Source organism: Alosa alosa, chromosome 9 (genome assembly GCF_017589495.1).
Source record: "Alosa alosa isolate M-15738 ecotype Scorff River chromosome 9, AALO_Geno_1.1, whole genome shotgun sequence".
NCBI classification, from domain to species: Eukaryota; Metazoa; Chordata; class Actinopteri; order Clupeiformes; family Clupeidae; genus Alosa; species Alosa alosa.
This window is the reverse complement of record NC_063197.1, coordinates 495,262-517,355: the sequence shown is the minus strand read 5'-3', so window position 1 is coordinate 517,355 and position 22,094 is coordinate 495,262. Positions and strand designations below refer to the sequence as shown.

The window sequence follows — 22,094 nt, the reverse complement described above, 5'->3', positions numbered from 1 at the left end:
GTCTTGCTGTGTTAGTGGGCCATCGGTCGTCTGTCCTAAGTTTTAAGAACTGCTTTTTTTCCGAGGGGTGCCGACTTCCTGGAGCTGTGCAGCCTGACTGAAGAGAGGAGACAGCTGATATGCGCGATCGTACGTCTGCTAAAGGAAAGTAAAAACATTAATATTCTGTTTAGTGTGGATGGGCCAGCTCAAGGGTTACGAAGTATTAAAACGTTGTTATTCTCTCCCGAGGGTGATTGCTGTGTGGGAGATCACGCCTGCCGACAAGGAAGCCTTCTGTGCATTTTGGGCAGCAATCTGAGCGTGCCTTGACGTCACTGGCTGCAGGGAGGCGGACCATAGATATACATAATAAAGGCTAGATCACATTGTACGCGGTATTCGCTGCGCTCGCCGCTAGGTTGCTCTTGGTTGAGGTAACATCCCAAAATTTTTTGTTGTGCTTGCCGCTGGGCTCAGCGAAAAATACCATTACATTACATTAGGCTGACGCATTTTTAGCCAAAGCGACTTACATATGTCAACTATATTACAAGGGATTACATTGTCCCCGGAGCAACTTGGGGTTAAGTGCCTTGCTCAAGGACACAACGGTGGAAGCCGGGAATTGAACCGACAACTTTCAGGCTACTGCACGCTAGCCCAGTTCCTTAACCGCTACACTACCACTGCCCCCCAAATACCAATGATTTACAGCGCGCAGCGGTCAAAGTTCAACCTGATTGAACTTTGAATGGCAAGCTCAGAAGGGGTTGGCAAGTGACTGAGCTTGAGAGCGACGTGTTGGAGACCCATGGGGTAGGACAACGACTGTTCATTGGCAACAATATTAAACCAACCAACAATATAAAATATTAATGCTGTGATTTCATGATCAAATGCTGGGTGCTGGGCGTGTTTTGGCCGTAACATCCTTTACACCAATGGGAATGACATCTGTCATTCTCTTTAAGAGCCAGAAGCGCAACATCAAACAGCCCGTCGGTATTTTGACAGTCCCCATCTGAAGGGGTTTGCTTGCACAATTCCAATAGTGGGCTACTTACTTTAAAACCTTTGTGACTAGCAGACAGCCTACATGTATTCTGCACTCGCCTTTCTACTAACTTCACCGTGGTCTCATAGTCAACAGTTCTACAGTTTCTACAGTTCTACAACTTTCACTATTGACTGACAAGGGGTTACAATCGAAAACGTAGCCTGAAAAAAACCCTGTGCACACTGACTGGGTGTACGATATGAATAAGACTTGCATCACGCTTTGCGCCACGTTGCACCGGATGCACCATAGGGCCCTGATACTCTCCCCCAGACACCCGGGTTTTACCCCATAATGGAAATGGGCAACTGATGACACAAATATCATCCCATAGAAATGTGTTAATATTCAAGTGCAAGAGAATCATGCCCTTAACATGTGCATGAGCAGTTATATCTCTAGCAGAGAATTTCAAACAAGAAAGCATTTTTCAAATCCACCCAACAGAAAGTTTGAATAGTTGCAATATAATGAATAATTGCCTAATACAATTAGTTTAGCAAACTTTTTATTTTGCACACTCTTCAGATGAAGAGACAAAAATAGGGTAGCTGAATCTAAATCTTCGGCTGCAAAGACCACAGATCTGAAAACCGTAACTTCTGGGATAATATTAAAAGGTTATGAATGTATGATACAAGAACTCTACAATGCAGAGATAAGGGCCTCCTTACCCGCCTCCTGTGGAGTATAGAGGTCTCTCCAATACATTCTGTGTTTGAGGTCATCTTTAGGAGCATATAGATATGCGTTCAACCCCCATTTCTGTTCCCTAATATGTGTATTAACAAAGAAGCAAATACACACACACAAACATATTTGAGGTGATGCATATCTGCACTGAAATGTCACATATTATATATATATCTGTAAGGCCATTTTTCAAACTAGATTACTGAGAGGCAGGTACTGTTTATTACCATACCTTCTGAAAAGTTCTCTCCTCTGTTCCATAGTCCATGGTCGGCCATAAAAACCTAGATAATAAAACAAAGGTTAAAATATGATAAAAGAGGAATGTGCATAACTGCGTTTATTTATTTGAAGGGGACAGTGCTCACAAATCAACAGACAAAAGTACTGTTAATAAGCAAAGATTAGCTGTGTCTGATTATCATCTGTTGTCCCTAGCTAGTTCTTAAAAGAATGACCCAATTCTTTATAAGCGAGCACCCAGAATAAATTTGACATTCTTTTACATTGTTTATTTGTTGTTTTTTCATTACTATCAGGGGATCCGTCAAGCTTAATCCAACCAGCCCGTCATGCAAATTAGCATGAATAACAGTTTTAACACTATCATTGCTAAGCAAATGCCATTTCTAATTGAAGGCAGATTTGTCAAGTCAATAACTTGACCGTTTCATCGACCATTTCATCATGAAATGTATGGAGTTACATTTGTACCTCTTTTATGAGTGAGCAGGACAATTTGAGCGCAGAAAACTGTTTTGAGCAAGCACACAAATTATATTTTGAGGAAAAATGAAACTCAAGCCCAAAAAACACTCTTTCGCTCGCCACAGAGTAGGGTAGACAGGAGAGGTACTGCCTTGCCAAAGCTCACAGTCTGGTGAAACAGTTGGTATTGTGTTTTCACCAACCATATGAATTTCCACTCTTTTTGTCAATGACAGGCTCTCTGAAGTACTATTCAAGCTTTTTGAAGCTAGCCTTTGATGAAGGAAGGAGCACCGTGTCGTAAAGCGAATCTAGGAGACAGGGTACTTGGTCCTCTGTTCTTGGCCTCTTGGAATCGCTCTCCTCTGATGGAGTTTCAGTGACAGAATCTGGTGGACTGGTCTCCATAGCCTCTTTCAGCCAGGTTTTCACTTTTGTCAGAATTTCTGGTACCAAAGGACACTCTTTGTATCGTGGGTCAATCGTTTTTGTTTGATCATCCTCACCAACATGTGTAGTGTAGAGTTCCACCTCATCTGTACTCGCTGTATGATAGAATGCTGTGGGACACCTTGCTCACAAACATCAGAAGAGGAAGAGGCAGCTGACTGCCGATGAGCTTGCGCTCAAAATGCTGAAGACCATGAGGGGATGGAGGAAGAGTGTATAGATTTAGATGGCGTGCGTAGGGCGGTGCAGGCTGCCACTAAAACACTGCATAGACGTTTTTTATGCTTTTACACACACTATTGTTTCAGACATATGTGGTTTTACAAACTGGAAGGGGTGGAAGCTTGTGCTTAGTATGCCGCCATATGCAAACAGTGCAGGGACATGGGATGAAGAGACCCCCAGAAGAGTTTCACAGGCTTCCGGGATTGATCATTTACATGGGGTTTACTTCCCTCCCTAATATCCATTGCTACTGGGGAACCAAGTCTCTGCAGGGACCATGGGCCAAATTGTTTATGTCGCATAATCGCCTCAAAGCATTGTTGGCTGCTCTGCATGTAGTAGATCCAGCTACAGAAAACAATCAAGATCGTCTTATGAAACCGCATTGGACCACCTCAAAATGATGTTGTGGGAACATGAGGTGGCGAAGAATAGAGGGTAATGTCTTAGCAGTACAATGGAAGGACAGTTGTGCAGTAACCTGCCTCTCCAATTTCCATAATGCGAATGATTCGACTGATGTATGCAGACTAATGAAGAACAATTCAGTTCAGGACAAAAAACCTGTACATCAGCCTATTGTGGTAAGCGATTACAACAAATACATGATCAAATGATAAGTACATATTGTGTACTCCAAAAAACACAGATGTGGCGTAAAAGGCCTGTTCTCCACTTTGTGGACATTGCCGTTGTCAATAGTTTCTTATTATTTCAAGTTTGGCAGCGCAATGCAGAATCTGGTATTGAACCTTTCGAGAAAATTCATCACGACAGCAGCCAGGCATTTCCGTCAATTCAGCCTTTCCTTCAGCTGTTCCAACTACTACTCTGTCATCTTTCCATCAAGTACATATTCCTGTACAGCAGGAGCCACAGATAAATTGTTGGCTTTGTTATAAAAAAATAAAATAAAAAGGAAAATAAAACTAAAGTAGCTTATATGGCCCCTGAGTGTAGGCAACTTTGTTTTACTGATAAAGAAAATTGCTTTCAGATTTGGCATTCTGCAGAAGGGAATGCGTTTCGTATTGAGTCATACTGTAGGTCTTCTGTGTTCAACCTTCAGGTTTCCCACCCCACCCCCTTCCCTCCCCCCTTCCCCTTCCCCCACACTGTGAGTGTGAGTGTGTGAGTTTGTGTGTGTGTATAGTGTATTCTCCACAGGCTTATTCTACTATGTAATCTACTTTTAAATGTTTAGAATACATTGATTTTTGAGTGATGTTGAAGTTGACTGTATTCCTAGCTTTTCATAAACCAGTATTTATCATATATTTTATATATGTACAGTATATAGTTTTCATATTATACTGATTTATATAAGGAAGTTGTATCTGTTGAATCAAATGTATTTTATATCTCTATTCCAAACTGGTCTTAAATAAATATACAGTGTATTTACTTTACCTGTATTACTGGTAATGTATGTTTTTTATGTCATTCTTATTGCCTGCATCATTTGCTTATATACAAATAAATGGTTTATTCTTATAGGCCAAATAAATAGAATGTGAATTCTGTCAACATTCTAAATCCCGTTTCCTGCATTTTTTTACACTGATCACAAAATGTATCATAACTTTTGAAAGGTTAAGGATATTCCAATTCCAATAGTTTTTCGTTAAATAATCTACAAGTTACGGTATTTCATACACTCTATATCTTTTTGTATCTTGTAGAGAAATATGTTAAATTCATTTTTACGTGAATGAAATGAAATTTTGACCAATTTTGGATATACACTTGGAGAAGATTTTCTAAGACTGTTCATTACTATATCAACATTACCATATGTATTTTACATCATTTCATAGAACTGATACTTCTGATTAAAATGGTTTGTATATCCCATTGATGGTATGTAATATATAAAGAAATAAGGTTTTTTGTGTCATCCAGCACCAAAAATGGAATGTTCGGCACGGGCACAAAAGAGTTAATGTAAACCTGGGAGAAGTGTTCTCATCTACAGATACCATACATACACCATACCATAGGCTTCCCCCCTGAATTAGTTAGCTACCTCACTAACATTTTCATACTATGTTCTTGACTCTGCTGTCTGAAGGTGCCATCTTCGTCGCTGACCATCTGATAGACATTTTAGCAACTCTGACAAACAATTCCCTTATACTATGACATATTTCCCTTGATGTTTATTATTATGATCATTTGCGACTTTACACCAGAATGGGTGTAAACATGCTAGATTTCTGAGAGGCCAATCACCACAAATTATCATAACATATAGACTATGGACATACAGCACTGTGTGAGGAAATTTGAAAAGTGAAGATTTAAAACAATCAGATGACAGGAAGGAAGCAAAAACATATTTTATCAAGATTGAAAGGGCCAGATCATTGGTTGTTGTTTTTCGTTAATGAATGGCCTACAGCTTGAGATTGTTCTTAATATTCAAATAAGTACTTTTGAAAAATGTACTCACCCTCTACCACACCACTCAAAAAACTCATTTTCTGTTCAATCATGGGCCGATGACATATACGTACAATTGGCTAATGGCTTGAGTGGCTAATGTTTTTTACACTCTTACTTTTTGACCACTAATTAGCAGATTTCAAATTAAGGACTGACAGTAGACCTTCCAACCAATTATGTTCTTGAGACTGAAATGATATTTCTTTTTGTGGGAGGAGATGAGGTCAAAATTCAGTGTCCTTCCGTCAAGACCAAAGGTCTTTTATTTGCAGCACATATGAACCACACCACAGTTCCTTATTGCACCTTCAAGTTAAATGGGCTGTTTTACTGCTAAGGATAAAGAGAAATAGTAAAGTAAAAGTCATGTAGACAATAAGTTAATTAAAAGATTCTATCCCTTTCAAGCCAAATCACATAAGGCGATAGCTATCTTTCTGTGTATCATTAGTTTATTTCATATTCAATTTGAACCAAATTACATTTTATTTTACATCTAAAAAAAATTAAATATATAATTAATTCAATCCAATTGTATTTCTTTATATAGCGCCAGTAACTATTCTCTACTAGTCTCTAAAGAGCCCAGAGCCTTAATTGCTAAAGCAAGCACTGAGGTGGGGATAGGAAAATCTCCCTTTTAACAGGAAGAAAGCTATAGAAAAACCACAGCAAAAAGAGAGACTCCACTGCTTGGGGCCAGCTGGGAAGAGATATGGGGGGAAGGGCAGGGGTGGCAGAAGGGAGGGCAGGAGAGAGGGAAAAGAGAGAATCATACATAGTTGAATCTAATCTAATCTAATCTAATCTAATCTAAATGGCACCAATGTCCTTGCCCGTCGTCATGGTCAAGTAAGTCCCCGTAGAAAGTTTGTATTATGCACATCATTTTTTCAGTGGGTGATGGTAGCAAGCTTGAGGCAGGAGGGGACAATGCCAGAGGCCAGAAAGGAGTTGATTTTTTTTTTTATTTAACCTTTAATTTGTCAGGAAGGTCCCATTGAGACACAATAAGCGCTTTCAGATATAACCTCCGGAGTATATGCGGAGGTTTGTCAAACGAAGGTCCTACCCTTCGGATGATTCAGATATGATGTTAACCTGTAGCCTGGTAAACCAGACCCTGGAATCTTTCAGATTAAGGGTCAGGCCACGAGTAATGAAAATGGCCCAATTCGAGGGGCGGCACCAAGCATGCATTTGAAACTCTTACTGCACGCAGTTGGATAACGCTACGACCAATCACAACAATTCATCAGTGTCAGTCATCAGTGTAGCTCGCCTTTGTCCCGTCTACACCGATTTGATTGGTCCCTCTCACTCGAGAGTAGGGCTGTCACTTTACGTTCGAAAATCGATTGCACAATCGATTGGACCAAACAGCACAAGTTTCGAAAACTAAAATAGGGAATCGATTTTAACCAAATATAAAATAATTCCGAAGTGCAGAAAGCATTGCGAACGCTAAAAAGAAAATTACCACCAATTTTACGCACCGGGAAAAGCTGTTTCAATCAGCTGCTATGCTGCTCGTGTTTTGCCAAAAAATGGACGCGATCAACCTGTGCGACATGTAGAGAGACGAGTGATGGGCCCTAATAACTTGAGGAGTTCGATGTGGAAGTACTTCGGATTTTTGGTATATCATACTATGGAGAAGAACAAAGCGGTAGGCTATAAACTGTGCAATCGAAGTTCCCACGTGAGGCGAAATTTGTTTGACATTTCTAATCGTAAACACAGACACAGCTAGGTTGAAGCCTGCAGTCATGTCACTGATGTAATGGCAGTCCTTTCGGCTTACTGGTTTCGAGAATGTTGCACTTCTGTTTGTCATTGTGCATGAAACTTCACGCCAATAAATCAGAAATATTGCTGGCTTGCGTCTACAAGCGCCCTCTTTACGTTGGTCCTGCAGTTGTTTGTGGATTGGCCTATATTTGGCGTTGAAAATGGAAACGTCTTTAGACATAAAAAATCGATTTTACAATCGATTCAATGAACACTTATGTCTCAAAAATCGAACAGGATTTTTTCACAAAAGTGACAGCCCTACTCGAGAGATAGAAGAAATTTGGATCATTGCTCATGGCCAGAGTATCTTGCGGGCACAATTCAAATTGTGCTCTCGCGAGAACTCTGGATTTCCAGGGTAGTTAACCTGCGGACCTTATACTGACCTTATACGGACCTATGTGTGAACGACATACACGCACATTACAGAATCTCCGTGTGGTTGTCGAGTGAGGGGTGGGGGCTTGTAGAGTTCACAAGATGCGAGATATGACGCAGAATATATGCGGCCGCTGCCTGTCACAGCCGCTGTTTGTTTACAAAGTGTAGCCTATGCATTATGTAGGCTAAAGAAGAAAAATCTATTGTGTGTAGGCTAATACTTGAAGTAGTCACGTAAGTGCACACTTGAAATTGACCTACAGTATTTGTATGTGTGCTTCGAATAAACACATTTATCTGTTTTCAACGTTATGTAGCAGAATTACTTGGCTATGGAACCCCAAATCTGGTTTGCGTTGGAGAGAGAGAGCATGCACAAACTTTATGGTAGGCTACCAGCCAATTCAGTAGGCTAACTCAAGACTTCAAGGCCATCATATACAACGTTTTTAAGCAACAAACAAAATACTAACATAACAGTGAAGTGGTTCGTTTTTTCATGGTTTATTTTTTCCAAAAGCATCCTCTCCCCATGTGTCTATTGCATTTACGTAAGGAGCTTAGAACAAAGTTGGGTTTTCTTCGTTTTCATTTCTCTAGGCATATTTATGCTCAACAAATATAAGCGAGCTCATGAGAAGGCTATCAATGAACAGAAAACCGTGTTGGCTAACAATTTATTAAATACTCCTGTAGGCTGCGACGTCGTTGACGACAATAACAGGAGTATTTGATAAATTGTTAGCCAACACAGTTGCTAGGCTGTTGCTAGGATAGTTATGGTGGTTGCTATGCTGGTTGCTAGGGCAATCATGTTGGTTACTATGTTGGTTGCTAGGTTGTCATCGTGGAAGTGGTTGATAGGCTGTTGCTAGGGTACTTAAGGTTGTTGCTGATCGTTGCTATGCTGGGGTGCGTTTCCCAAAAGCATCGTTGCTAACTACGGTAGCAACTAACATGGTTGCAACTATGTAAGTACGACACAACTGTTCCCCAAAACGATAGTGTGAACTATGGTGGTGGAACTTACATAGTACGATGCATCGCGGACACTCGTCAGTGTTTCCCAAAACCATAGCAGCAACTAACGTTCGCGAACCACTATCGTAAAAGTTGTGTAGTTACAGCTACACCTCTCGACCTGTAGTATGTAGTAAGAACCATAGTAGACGACGTAACCCTGATGACGGAACACGCAGAGGACAGATGGATGAGAGGTAGCCATTAAACGATCCCATAACATTGCTGTGGGATACCATACCATAGCATTGCTGGAAGCTACAATTGCACATTACTGGACAACGTTATGTGATACAGTGGAAAGTGAAGTGTTGTGGAGTTAGCCTACAACAGAGCGGCCTGTGGTGAAGTGCTATGGTGACCACAATCATCTGTGTTGTTATTATTCGTGAATTTACATGCAGCCTAATGCTAATGTGTCAGCACAGATTCTTTCGAACACCCGTTAAGTTAAGTTATCTGGTGATAAAGCTTTTGAATGCCAACGGTATGTGAGGCTAGCATTGTAATTGTTATAAAAGGATAACGTTACATTGTAGTCGTATGTTAAAGGAGAATTCCGGTGTGATATTGACCTAAAGTGTATTGAAACATGATACCGAGTGTGAACGTATGTCTCATAGCCCATCTCGACTTGTCCCCTGCACTCCAAAATCTGGCGCTAGTTAGCCGATGCTACCAACAACTTTTTCAGTAGTGGTGCTTCGGCATCGGGCCTAACCATGCAAATAAATCACTGTTTTACACCCATTTACGAGGCTCAATGTATCTCCACACTTCATTGGTAGACTTCCTGGGGCCCTGACATTTTAAAAGCGAGACATTGAGAACTTTGAAAAAGCACTGGTAGTTTACTTACAAGGCGATTTATACAGACAGTATCTTCCACGAAGTTTAACGTTTGCAGCCATCTTGAATTTAGTCACGATAAATTCGAGCAACAGTAAGAATGAACAGGTATGATAAGGGATCAGATTCCAAAATAATTCCGGTGGAAATGCATGGATTCCAGTTTCTTCCAGTAGCAGCAACTGGAATCCATGCATTTCCACTGAATTATTTTTGGAATCTGATCCCTTATCATACCTGTTCATTCTTACCGCTGCTCCCGAATTATATCGGACTAAATTCAAGATGGCTGCAAACGCTAAACTCGTGAAGATACTGTCTGTATAAATCGCCTTGTAAGTAAACTACCAGTGCTTTTCAAAAGTTCTCAATGTCTCGCTTAAAATGTCAGGCCCTCGAAGTCAACCAATGAAGTGTGGAGATACATTGAGCCTCGTAAATGGGTGTAAAACAGTGATTTATTTGCATGGTTAGCCCGACGTCAAGCACCACTATTGAAAAAGATGTTGGTAGCATCGGCTAACTAGCCAGATTTTGGAGTGCATGGGACAAGCCGAGATGGGCTATGAGACATATGTTCACACTCGGTATCATGTTTCGATACACTTTAGGTCAATATCACACCGGAATTCTCCTTTAAGTGTGTTTGGATGAAGCATGCTAATCATACACATAGCTAACGGTATATGGACTCTACAGCCCATTATAATGTGGAGAAGTGACTGTGCTGTGGCAGAGACTGTAACGTGTGTGCTTTACATGAGAGAGGTCAGGGGTTCAAGACTGAGTCGATGGGTGTGGAGTGGGGTTTGTGTTGTATCTTGTCTGATCACAAGCTATGTTTAGTGGGTGTATAAGTTAGGCTACTCTCAGTTATTATATGATCTTGATATTTGAACACATAGCTGAATTATGTTGGTACAATGACATTGGAGAATGCTGCTGTGAAGTTGAGTAGCCTCTCGCTTGGAGAACTTTAAGACCTCTGGGACTTAAGTGAGCATGCAGAGTGCTGTGGTCAGTGTCAAAATGTGACATGATTTTCACTGATTTAACTTGTCCTTCATGGCCCAGGTATGGGTAGGCCTGTCATGGGAGGCGGAAAAATGGTAAGTTGCCTTTGCTTTGTGACCTTTCAATCTGTGTATGTATTTTGATGTCATGGCTCATAGGGAACATGTGTGTGTGTGGGAGGGATCATGGGGAGAAAGTGATGGTGGGAAAGTTAAGTACTCACCCCCACCAAACTAAAAGGAATGTAAAAAACATAAACAAAGGGGGAAAAAACAGGTAATGTGGCAGGGAATTGTGGGGTTTGGGTGTTTAGGCCAAACATATGTGCAACTAATTCCCAGTGTGCTTCCAGGCCAGCAGGAAGGTGTGCAGCAGCCACTGGAATGACCTCTTCCACCTCCTCCACTAACAGCTCCTCATCAGCCGGCAGTGGGATGTGATCCTGAAGGGCCATGTTGCAGAAGCGCCGCCACCAAAACTACACTGCACGCCTTTGCAGGATGGAGCTTCAGGCCACCAGCGGATTTGCTCACACACCTTTCCACATGCCCAAGGCCCTCACCACAACAACGCGGGTCCGGCTATGGGCGTTGTTGTACCAGCGCCTCTGCCACCAGCTGTTGGGCTCCTAGATGGAGCAGTTGACATGCTTGTATTATCATAGGGGGTTGATGGAATAAAGTAGGTCTTGAAATGTCAGTGCACTCACAGGGAATATAGACATGCATTTGAAAACAACAGTATAGACTTTGCTACTATCTCAGCAGCAGAAGGCAACAACATGAGCAGCACCTACAGTAACACTGTGTGTGTGTGTGTATGTGTGTGTGTGTGTGTGTGTGTGTGTGTGTGTGTGTGTGTGTGTGTGTATGTTGGTACAGCTGGCGCAGATCCTTCAACCATTTGAGCATTGAAACATTTGTGCTATGTGAACTGTCATTTTGTGGTTGTGATTCAACACACAACTTCATAACTACAATGGATGAAAAGTAATGGTAAAAAATCTGTATCTGTGCATTTAAAATATCATGAAATACTTGTGTGTGGTAACAGTATTCAGTTTTCAGTGTCACAATGAAAACACATAACAAGGGCAACATTGGGCAAATGCTGCATAAAGGCATGAAAATATTCCAGTGAAAGGAAGGGCAATCATAAAGTAAAGTATTCATTTATATAGCGCTTTTAGAACAGAGTGAAACCCAAAGCACTTACACAAGAACATGTTGTTCAACATTGTTCATATTACATATCCATATTTATTCTGCTCTTACTGTAAGGTAACTGCTAAGATACTGCACATATTTATATTTAATTTATATTACTCGAAACCACCTTCTGCAAACCAACTGTATACTACTGTCTACACTGCACTATATTTCTTGTCCTGTCTATACTTAATATATCACATTGCACTTTTCTGCCTTTTTGGCACTTCTGGTTAGATGCAAACTGTATTTGGCTGTATTTGTACTTGTGCTCTGCACAATGACAATAAAGTTGAATCTAATCTAACCATGCCAATTTTCATAGAACATAATATACATGTATCCTAAGCCTAGGCTAGTAAGCATATGGTCTCCAATCAGTAGTTAAAACTAGGACTACAGGTTCTAAACGATCATAGGAATATTTAGTGATTGAGTGTAATCTAAGATTCCAACACCATTGTTAATTGATCATTATCCAGGCCTGAACCTACGACTACAAGATCCGAAATGCAGAGGTCTATCTTTCACGCCACCTTGTCACGCTACAACAAATGAAAATATTGGCCAGCATTTAGCCTATATATAGGCTATTCGGTGTGTTTCATTAAATGTGTAACTTATTTGTTCACATTTGCTCGGTTGGTGATTTATGCTTCACCTGATTAGGCTAATTAGTATGCTACGTTCAATAGACTGTGACGTTATTATTAAAATTATCATTATTATGCCTATTATTATTATTAATAGCCTATATTTTTAAAAAGCATACATAGCTTGGGGCCTATTGAATCTAACCGACATAGCCCGACATTCTCCGAACACATCTGCAACCATTGTAGTCTGAACTATGTTGGTTGAAACCAACATGGTTCAAACTAACAAAGTACTATGTAAGTACGACGGTTTTGGGAAACAGTCGTAACTTACATGTTGGTTAGTTGAACGATGCATCGTACCACATTAGTAAAAAGCTAACCTCCGTAGTTGTACGGGAAACGCACCCCTGGTTGCTAGGTTAATCTCATTGGTTGCTATATTGGTTGCTAGGTTGTAACTGTGGAAGTGGTTGCTTGGCTGTTGCTAGGGTATTTAACATGGTTGCTAGGCTGTTGCTAGGGTACTTGAGGTGGTTGCTATGTTGGTTGCTAGGTAGTTGGTGGTTTAATATCGTTGGAATGGCTGAACAGTTACATAGGTGGATAGTTTAAATTGCTAAATTATTTAATAGGGAATTAGTGAGGACTGTTTTGTAGAACATCCATATCATCCATATCTATGCTCCATACCAATTTTGGTAACACTTTACTTGACGGGTGAGTTCATAACACATTCATAGCAGCTGTCATAAACTGCACATAAAGCATTCATGACTGTTTCATGAGACATGACTGAACATTCATACCAAACCTTTCATGAATGTGGAAGACAGAACAACGACAACTTGTCAAAATAAAAGTCCATCAATCGCAAAGCAGCATTGCCGTTTTTGTTCCTAACCTCTTACCTGATCACGTCACATCTGAGTCAATGGGCTAAATATTTCATGAATATGTTAACACTGGGAGGTAAACTAGCCTAGTTTAACACTGGGAGGTAAACTAGCCTACATTTTGCTGACCCATATTTATGTAACCTGGAACGGTTGGACATTCCCAGTAGCAAAAGATGAGAAATCATCAGCAAAGGTTACATCATAAAACAAATACATTTTTATGAAACAAAAATGATTTGCTTGGCCTTGTTCTGTCTTTTTGGCACTAGAGTAGCCCATTGACTCAGATGTGACGTGATCAGGTAAGAGGTTTGTAACAAAAACGGCAATGCTGCTTTGCGATTGCTGGACTTTTATTTTGATAAGTTGTTGTCGTTCTGTCTTCCAAATTCATGAAAGGTTTGGTATGAATGTTGAGTCATGTCTCATGAAAGTCATGAATGCTTTATGTGCAGTTTATGACAGCTGCTATGAATGTGTTATGAACTCACCCGTCAAGTAAAGTGTTACCCCAATTTTCAGATGAAACTTCATGGCTTGTCCCACCCCATTTCTCTGCAGTCACTAAACACAAGTAATAATAATAATAATATTAATAATAATAATAATAATAATAATAATATAGTTGCAAGCAGCAATGTGGGGGCCAAGCAGTTGAGCAGGAATTGTCATGGCAACCCAATGTTGTTACATTATACACACACCCAATTAACCCCCTGTCCCATACACACACATATACACAGATAAACCTCCTCTCCCACACACCCCAATAACCCCCCACACATATGCATACCTCAAACATCACCAAATCTATTGTGCGTCTTCAGGTTGTAGTCACGAGTCCACATATCAAGTTTGGTGTCGATACAAGAAAGTGTTGATAATTATAGCGCCCCTAGTGGTCAAAGCTCACTAAATATGTTGTGCTTCTTCAGGATGTGTTCCCGAGTCCATGTACCAAGTTTGGTGTTGATACGAGAAAGTTTTGCTAATTATAGCACCCCTAGTGGTCAAAGGTCACTACATTTATTGTCCTTATTCAGGATGTGGTCCCGAGTCCAGGTACCAAGTTTGGTGTCGATACGAGAAAGTGGTGCAAATTATAGCACCCCTAGTGGTCAAACGTCGCTAAAATTATTGTATGTCCTCAGGATGTGGTCCCGAGTCAATGAGCCAAGTTTGATTTCGATACATGAAAGCATTGCTGAAATATGAGCCCACTTCCTGTGATTATATATCACCACATAGTGGTCAAAATTTACCACATTTCTTGAGCGTCCTCCTGATTGGGTCCTGAGCCCATATACCTAGTTTGGTTTTGATACGTGAAAGCCTTGGTGAGATATCACTTCACTTCCTGTTTGGTGGCTTCGCCGCCAAACTTGATTGGTCGTGACGGGCGACAGGTTTTGAATATGGTTCTAAAAAGCAATGCATTTGTGAATCATGGTCTGAAGATCATCTGCGTCAAGTTTTGTGAAAATCGGACAAACTTTGCCAACTTTGATGCCTTTTAAGTTTTTTTTGATGACATCCAATATGGCGGTTGGATCAATTACGTTGACGTCACATGTTGGCATGTGACTGCAGAGAAATGGGGTGGGACAAGCCATGAAGTTTCATCTGAAAATTGGGGTAACACTTTACTTGACGGGTGAGTTCATAACACATTCATAGCAGCTGTCATAAACTGCACATAAAGCATTCATGACTTTCATGAGACATGACTCAACATTCATACCAAACCTTTCATGAATTTGGAAGACAGAACGACAATTTTTACATTTTAAACTTTCATGGTTTTCACATATTTTTGGTGCAAAAATAGGCTACCTGAAATAAATAGGCTATTTTCACTCATGGGTTTCTAACCCCTCTACCGTCCCAGCTACATTTTACTGTTTATCTACAGTGCAGTTCGGGCCTGCACACGCCCGGACTCACATCCCCCAGCCCCAGCTATCGTCATCTCTATAGTAACGCCGACAAACATAACCCAAGTTCACAGCTTAACAGTTCAATAACCAATAAAAATGTACACAATTCACTGTGACGTCTTAATCTTTAATAAAACAACACAAACAAACATGGTGGATAGCAAGAAAAAGTGCCGACAGTATAATGCAAATTACATCAATTATGGATTTATTCCTTCACCGAACACTACTTTACCTATGTGCCTGCTCTGCGATCACATTTTGTCGAATGAGGCCATGAAACCCTTGCGGTTACAGGAACATTTAATTCAAAAACATCAACAAAGCATCCAAAGATCCGGCCTACTTCAAGTCTCTGAGGGATCAGCATTCAATGCGTCCTTCAATCAAAGTGAGAACGGATTGGTGGCGTCTTATAATATTGCTATTAGTGTTTACCCAACCAGTCTCCTATTGCTTCTAACAGTGGGCTAAATCTGCTTAATAATAAAATAGGCTCATAGGGACATTTTCTTATAATTCCAGAAGAAACCAAAACAGCACAAAAATGGGCTCGTTTTTTTATTTAAGCAATATAGCATGAGTGTGAGTGGCCTATAGCCTACCCAGGGGTGTAGTTTTTTTTTTTATTGTATGTGTGTGTGTGTGTGTGTGTGTGTGTGTGTGTGGGGGCGCCTAAAGATCAAAGTAAAGGTCAGGGGCGTTTGCTCAAAAAAGGTTGAGAACCACTGAATTAGATGTTGTTTGGCATGCTTATTACCGTATGTGGCTTGTGATGATGATGATAAATTGAACAACTCTTTGAAAATATAAAAGAATTTTACTCAACAATGCAAGATTCTAAAATTCCATGGCGTCAAATATTCTTTAGAATGCATAAAAACAACCCTCATTTTAACATAGTAAAATATTATTTCCACCAACTAGATTTTCATGTAATTTTACTATAGTGTTTAGATCACCAATTGAAATATAAAAAATAGTTTTGGGTCAAACCGCAGGCCTACTTTGCCTGGACGATTATTAAAGAATGTAGGCTACTAGATATTGTAATGAGAGGCAGCAGTTAATCCATCAGCTAGAAGATTAAGAGATACCTTTGATATTAAATTATATTTGGAATTCTGGAGAGTTATGTTTTAGGTTTTTCTTTTCATTTTTTAGAAGAACTGAATTAATAAAGATAATTAAAGTGTAGGGAAATAAATTATTCAGACCCACAGTCCATTTCAGAAGGTGGCGGCAATTGCGATAAAAACAAGAAGGAAGAGCCCGTTTATTAGACTTTCCCTGAAGAATTCCTGAAAGATTCGCTTGATCCAGAAGGTGGCAGCAATGCAACAAAGAGGATGCGTGCTGCCGTTGAGCGAAGAAGAAGAAGAAGAAGAAGACGAAGAAGAAGAAGAAGAAGAAGAAGAAGGCGAGAAGAGTAAGTAAATGTAATGTAATAAGGGCTATTAAGCTTATGGTTATGGTCATAGTGAAGAGCTCGTTGTAATACTCAGCATAGCATGTTGATTTTATGAGCGTCGTGCTTTCTCTTGAGAGTAGAGTTGAGTTGAACCAGCAACAGTAGGCAACGACAACATTACAAGGAATGGACTTCCGAGATGAAAGTGTTTTCAAAAGTTTACATCGCAGAGAATAAACATGGTCAGCCGTCAAGGTACGCAGGCGTTTGAACGCTAACATTAGTTATTTAATTCGTACTGCTATTTCCTCCAACAACAGCTGATTAGAAACAGAAGCTAACAACAGTTATTTTAACTACAATTTAATTAAAAATCGTATACTAGGCCAGTTAGACGCTTGGTAACTAAAAACGAATGTTAACGTTACGACTATTAAGAGCAATGCACTTTAGACTTACTTACATATGAAGACTGTAGCCTAATTATTACAGACAGTTGTTCTTAGCTGGTGAGGACAGCTGACTGCCGCTTGAATTCACATACAGTAGCCTACCTCCTTCTGTTGCAGATGTGCCCGCCCGCAATTTACCCAATCGTTTATCGTTCCAGGTTATTTGAAGTGTCATCACACTCAAAATAACCTGGAACGATAAACGATAGGGATAGAGGGTCCCGGGGCATGCTCCCCTGTATGATTTTTTCTAAGTAACCCCACACATTTTGACTTCTGGTGAGTTTTCTGGAAAGAGAAAAGTTGGGTGGAGAAGAAGTAACTTCACACAGAGGGTTGGGCTTCCAGTAGGCCCATTCAGTAGGCCTAATTCATCCCTGGACATCCCTGTGTTATGACTCAATTAAGGATGGTGATGTATACCTAGGCTATGAATATGCCTGATTCCCCACCTTTGAACATATTTGAAAGTAATGATTTTGGGAGACAGTGCAGTGTTTCATCTAGATTTTTTTTAGCAGTGGTAGCAGGCTATCCTGCAACATTTCATTTGAATAAACTAGAGTATCTGTAATAACCTCTATATTATAGTGCTATAATGCATGGGGTAATATTATACTATATAGCCTACTGTATAGTTAATTTTGGCCTTGGTGCCCTGACATGTAGCCTTCCTACCAAATATGCCCAACTGAAGGCCAAGTGGCCTTGCCCCTAAAATTATGAAATTCTAAGCCTGGTACTTATGCTCGCCATGTCTAGCTTCTAAATGTCATGTGGCTAACAGCAGTTATAATGTGATAATGTAAAAGCTTGATAGGACAGACGCTCATGAGTTCATGGTTTGTTTTATCGCTGGATTTTAGGATAGCCTGTTACGGCAACTGATTGCATTCCGAGCTACAGCTACAACTCTAGCAGTTAAATGATTGGAAACTTTGTGAATTTAAAGATTATCATCATAATGTGCTGTCTCTGCTATTGCTGCTTTTGATCAGTCAGTTTGATTTGCAATCTCCTGTGGTGGGCTGGACATAATGTAGTGTCATCAAAACACCCGCCCAGATTCCCCTTTCCGCCTTAACGCATTCACACTGGTGCCGGAACGAATTTTCTCGGCAAAATGTCTACCCTGCTTGGTAGTGAATTTGGCGAGACACTTCGTCCCGCTGTTCCAGCTCGGTCTATGTGGAAGGGACAGGCGTTCCACGATTCTGGTTCATAAATTCGAAGGAATTTTGGCAGTGTGAAAGGGGCTATTGTGTTTTTGCAAAACTATTTACCTCTTCACTGAAACCTACATTGTGTGTTTACTACAGAAACAGCCATGGCTCAGGTGGAGAAGAAAGTGGGTCTGTTGGGTCTGCGGACATCATCCTCCAAGAAGCCACTAAAGGAGAAGGTTGTTCTGATGTATGATGATATCTTTGCGGTAAGAACAAAACTATCAGCCGTTTCAATTTCTTTTTTTTTTAAAAATCTCATTGCAATTTGCACTTGCTCTTCTGATTTGTGCAGAATGAGTGAACTGTCATGTTTAATTACAGTGGTATGCAAAGCACTGTACTGGGGTGTGCTGGTTTTATTCTTCTGCTTATTCTTCGAGCCATACTAATTTCATTACTCCAGTACCGATGACGTTTAGTCTAATACTTTCGCTATGCCCCAACCAAGTTCCTCATAAACGTCACGTTGTAAGCTTTATGGCGATATGATTGGTTAAGGGATTTGTGGTGCAAATTTGTTGTTACTACTTGAAAGTAAAAATAATACCTCCATGCCCTAAACTTCATACGGCAATTTTCTGTCACCCAATCAATGACTGCAGTGGATCCAGCCTGGTCTAGCTCCACCTGTACCGTACCATGATTTTCTTGGTACCCCAACGGAAGGGTGCCAAAAAGTGGTACGGTACGGGTCGGTTGTTTTGGTACCTTTCACAAATTCTGCCTATGGAAATGCAAATAATTGCGCACCGTACTGTACCGTACTGAACCGTACTGCTCGGTGGAAACAAGCCAATATTTACAACATCTGGCCAATTTAAGGACACATTTACAACATTTAGCCAAGTCAAGGACACAGGTACATTGTGGTTAAGGGTGTCATGATTTCGATTTTATATCGAAATTGATCAAAATTACATCTTAATCTCGAACTTCGAACTTAAAAGTAGAATCGACGATGCAGCCACACCCCCAATGTCACGTCCATGTATGCCAAGACGCACAAACACACACGCACGTGCTGAACTGCAGCGTCAACACTCCTCTAATTTTAGGCTGCAGCCAGTTATAAAATATACACATCAACCTACTGAAATCAAAGCCCCTCTTGCTACTTTGAAATCACCGGTGTGGAAGTATTCATTCATTCTCGTCAATTAAAACTAACTTAGCCTACTCAACTTAGCAAGTGAAAAGGTGATCTAGTTACAGTCCAAAGTTATTTTAAGGCTTAAAATGCTCATTGATAACTACATATTCCATGAACACTAACCTTGGGTCTCTTCGGAGTGTGCTGAAACAATCAAATGATCATTCTGTGTTGTTTCATTTCACTAGGTTCACGTCTCTGTTTTAGCCTAATGTTAGTTCTGTTTACATTACAACCTCGCGGTTGGAACGGTTTCAAAAGTGTTATTTTACCATAGGAAAAAAAAGCATGGACACATTGTATAGAAACCGGTGTGTTGTCCGGAGAGGTGTATCGTTTTTTCACTTAGTGTAATAAATGTCAAAGAAATCAAAATGTGGCTCCACTACATTAAGGTGGATGCCAACCAAACGAAATGCCACTTGCACTTAAAACATTTTGCACTAATCTGTTAGGCTACATTTACATGTCTTCACTTTAATACTGCAGATGTTAAGTAGGCCTATACAGCAATAATCTCTTACATATTGTTAATTTGTAATATTTTTACAGATGTTCATGCAAAAAAGTTTGTATTTTAATGTTAAGTTGTTTCAACACTAAAGGAGAATGTATTTTTGTTGTTGAAATTGAATTACAAACATATGGTATCGGAAAAAAGTATCGTTTAGGAACCGGCATCGAAATCAAGGTATTGAAATTGGCACCGTATCGAAGAATTTGAACGATACCCAGCCCTAGTAATAAGTGAGGAAAGGACTATACTGAGTACTAAGTCAGAAACTTTTAGAATGCTAATTAGTGGGCTTGATCAAGCAAGCCCACTATTGGTCTTCTCAAGTTTATTAGTGGGTTTGATCAAGCAAGCCCACTATTGTTCTTAAGTTTTCTTTAATAGTGGGTTTGATCAGGGCCGTTCACCCACTTTTTGGGAACGCTACTGCTCCTAGACCGTTTGAGCTATTGACACGGTTCAAACTCCAAAAATTCTGTCCCGAACCGGAGTAGTGTGCTTCTAACAATGGTGTGACTGCCCCTTGTCGTTTTTGTGTTATTCCCGGTTTTTCGGCGTTTTTTTGCCCCCATTGAAATGAAAGGATTTGACGGAATGCTCAGGATTTGAATTTCCTTAATGACATCGCAGCTCTCTAACTGCCTCTCAGCCTTGATTGCTTGCACCTGGCAGAGTTCTAAGCCATCTGGCAGCTGCCTAATTGTAAAGCAGGGCTGGGCTGGGCTGGACTGTCTGTGTCTGTGAAGGTGTGTGCATGTAACTTTTGACCCGTATGTCCGATTTTCAAAAATGAAGTAATGTTGGAATCCTTGAATCAAGCCCAGTTCAATGCCTAGCTAGCACCAGTTGTTAAGGTCATGTAATAAAAGATGGGACCGCGCGAAGCCATGTACATGACCTGTATACACATGGTTTGGCTTTAACCCCAGCAACCCTAGCAACCTATCTATAGCATAGCAACTGCACTATTTAACATAGTAACCACTATATGTACCCTAACAACGCCCTAGCAACCATCTTCATTACCCTAGCAACAACCTAGGAACCATTACTATAATGTCAACCTAGCAACGAACATGATTACCCTAGCAACCATCATAGCAACCATGTTATTTAGCATAGCAACCATAATATGTAGCCTAGCAACGCCCTAGCAACCATCTTAATTGCCCTAACAACAACCTAGGAACCACCTCTGTAATGCCAACCTATCAACCACAATAGCAACCAACTTAAGTACCCCAGCAACCACCATAGCAACCGTGTTATTTTGCTTAGCAACCACCAAATGTACCCTAGCAAAGCCCTAGAAACCATCCTAATTACCCTAACAACACCCTAGCAACCATCTTAATTACCATAGCAACCACCTCTGTAATGTCAACCTAGCAACCACCATAGCAACCAACATGATTACCCTAACAACCACCATAGCAAACAACCACATTATTTTACTTAGCAACCACCATATATACCCTAGCAATGCCTTGGCAACCATCCTAATTACTCTAGCAACACCCTAGCAACCATGCTAAATACCCTAGCAACAACCTAGCAACCACCACTATAATGTGACCCTAGCAAGCACCAACATGATTACCCTAGCAAAACACAATTAGCGCTGTGAAATATCTATTTTAAGGCGAGACACGGCAGGTGAAAACATCGTTTTTTCATGCACTGGTCAATTTCGAGATTTTGAGCTAGTATGTTACCTTAGCATGTATTCTATCACACTACTACAACAAAAAAGTCCGATTTACACATTTAGGTGTTTATTTCATTATATTGTGTCTACTTCGGCCTGTATATTTCTCCTAAATTCAGCAAAAGTTAGCATTCTAACCTTGCATGCACTCCCGCGACCGTGGTCCAAAACATAACATGTGTACTACCGTTGGAAAGCTCTGTTTTTCCTGTATCACGCTATGTGATCCATATATGGACACTTCCTTTGTATCAGTAACCAATCGCGAAAGTTCAAAGGCGAGTCTAGGCTGAGAACGGAATCTCATTGGCTGTCTTTCAAGGCTGTTTTCTCAAAATGAGTTTCCGCTCACACTCTGAGCTCAAAAACTCCACT

General features: G+C 40.4%; 2 protein-coding genes across 2 annotated transcripts in view; one reads left to right on the top strand and one right to left on the bottom strand.

The window, feature by feature from the left end:
• The window catches only part of ogal (O-GlcNAcase like), a 91,960-nt gene extending 86,231 nt beyond the window's left edge, over positions 1 to 5,729 (bottom strand). The window contains exons 1-3 of the mRNA XM_048252315.1: positions 5,568 to 5,729; positions 1,965 to 2,016; positions 1,714 to 1,811 (exon numbers count right to left, since the gene is read on the bottom strand). Coding sequence (XP_048108272.1) covers positions 1,714 to 1,811; positions 1,965 to 2,016; positions 5,568 to 5,610 — 193 coding nt within the window. The 5' untranslated portion in view covers positions 5,611 to 5,729. The remainder of the gene's footprint in view (positions 1 to 1,713; positions 1,812 to 1,964; positions 2,017 to 5,567) is intronic.
• A 10,859-nt stretch (positions 5,730 to 16,588) lies between these two features.
• Positions 16,589 to 22,094, top strand: part of armh3 (armadillo like helical domain containing 3) — a 126,861-nt gene continuing 121,355 nt past the window's right edge. Inside the window, 2 exon segments of the mRNA XM_048252072.1 lie at positions 16,589 to 16,687; positions 18,441 to 18,553. Coding sequence (XP_048108029.1) covers positions 16,594 to 16,687; positions 18,441 to 18,553 — 207 coding nt within the window. The 5' untranslated portion in view covers positions 16,589 to 16,593.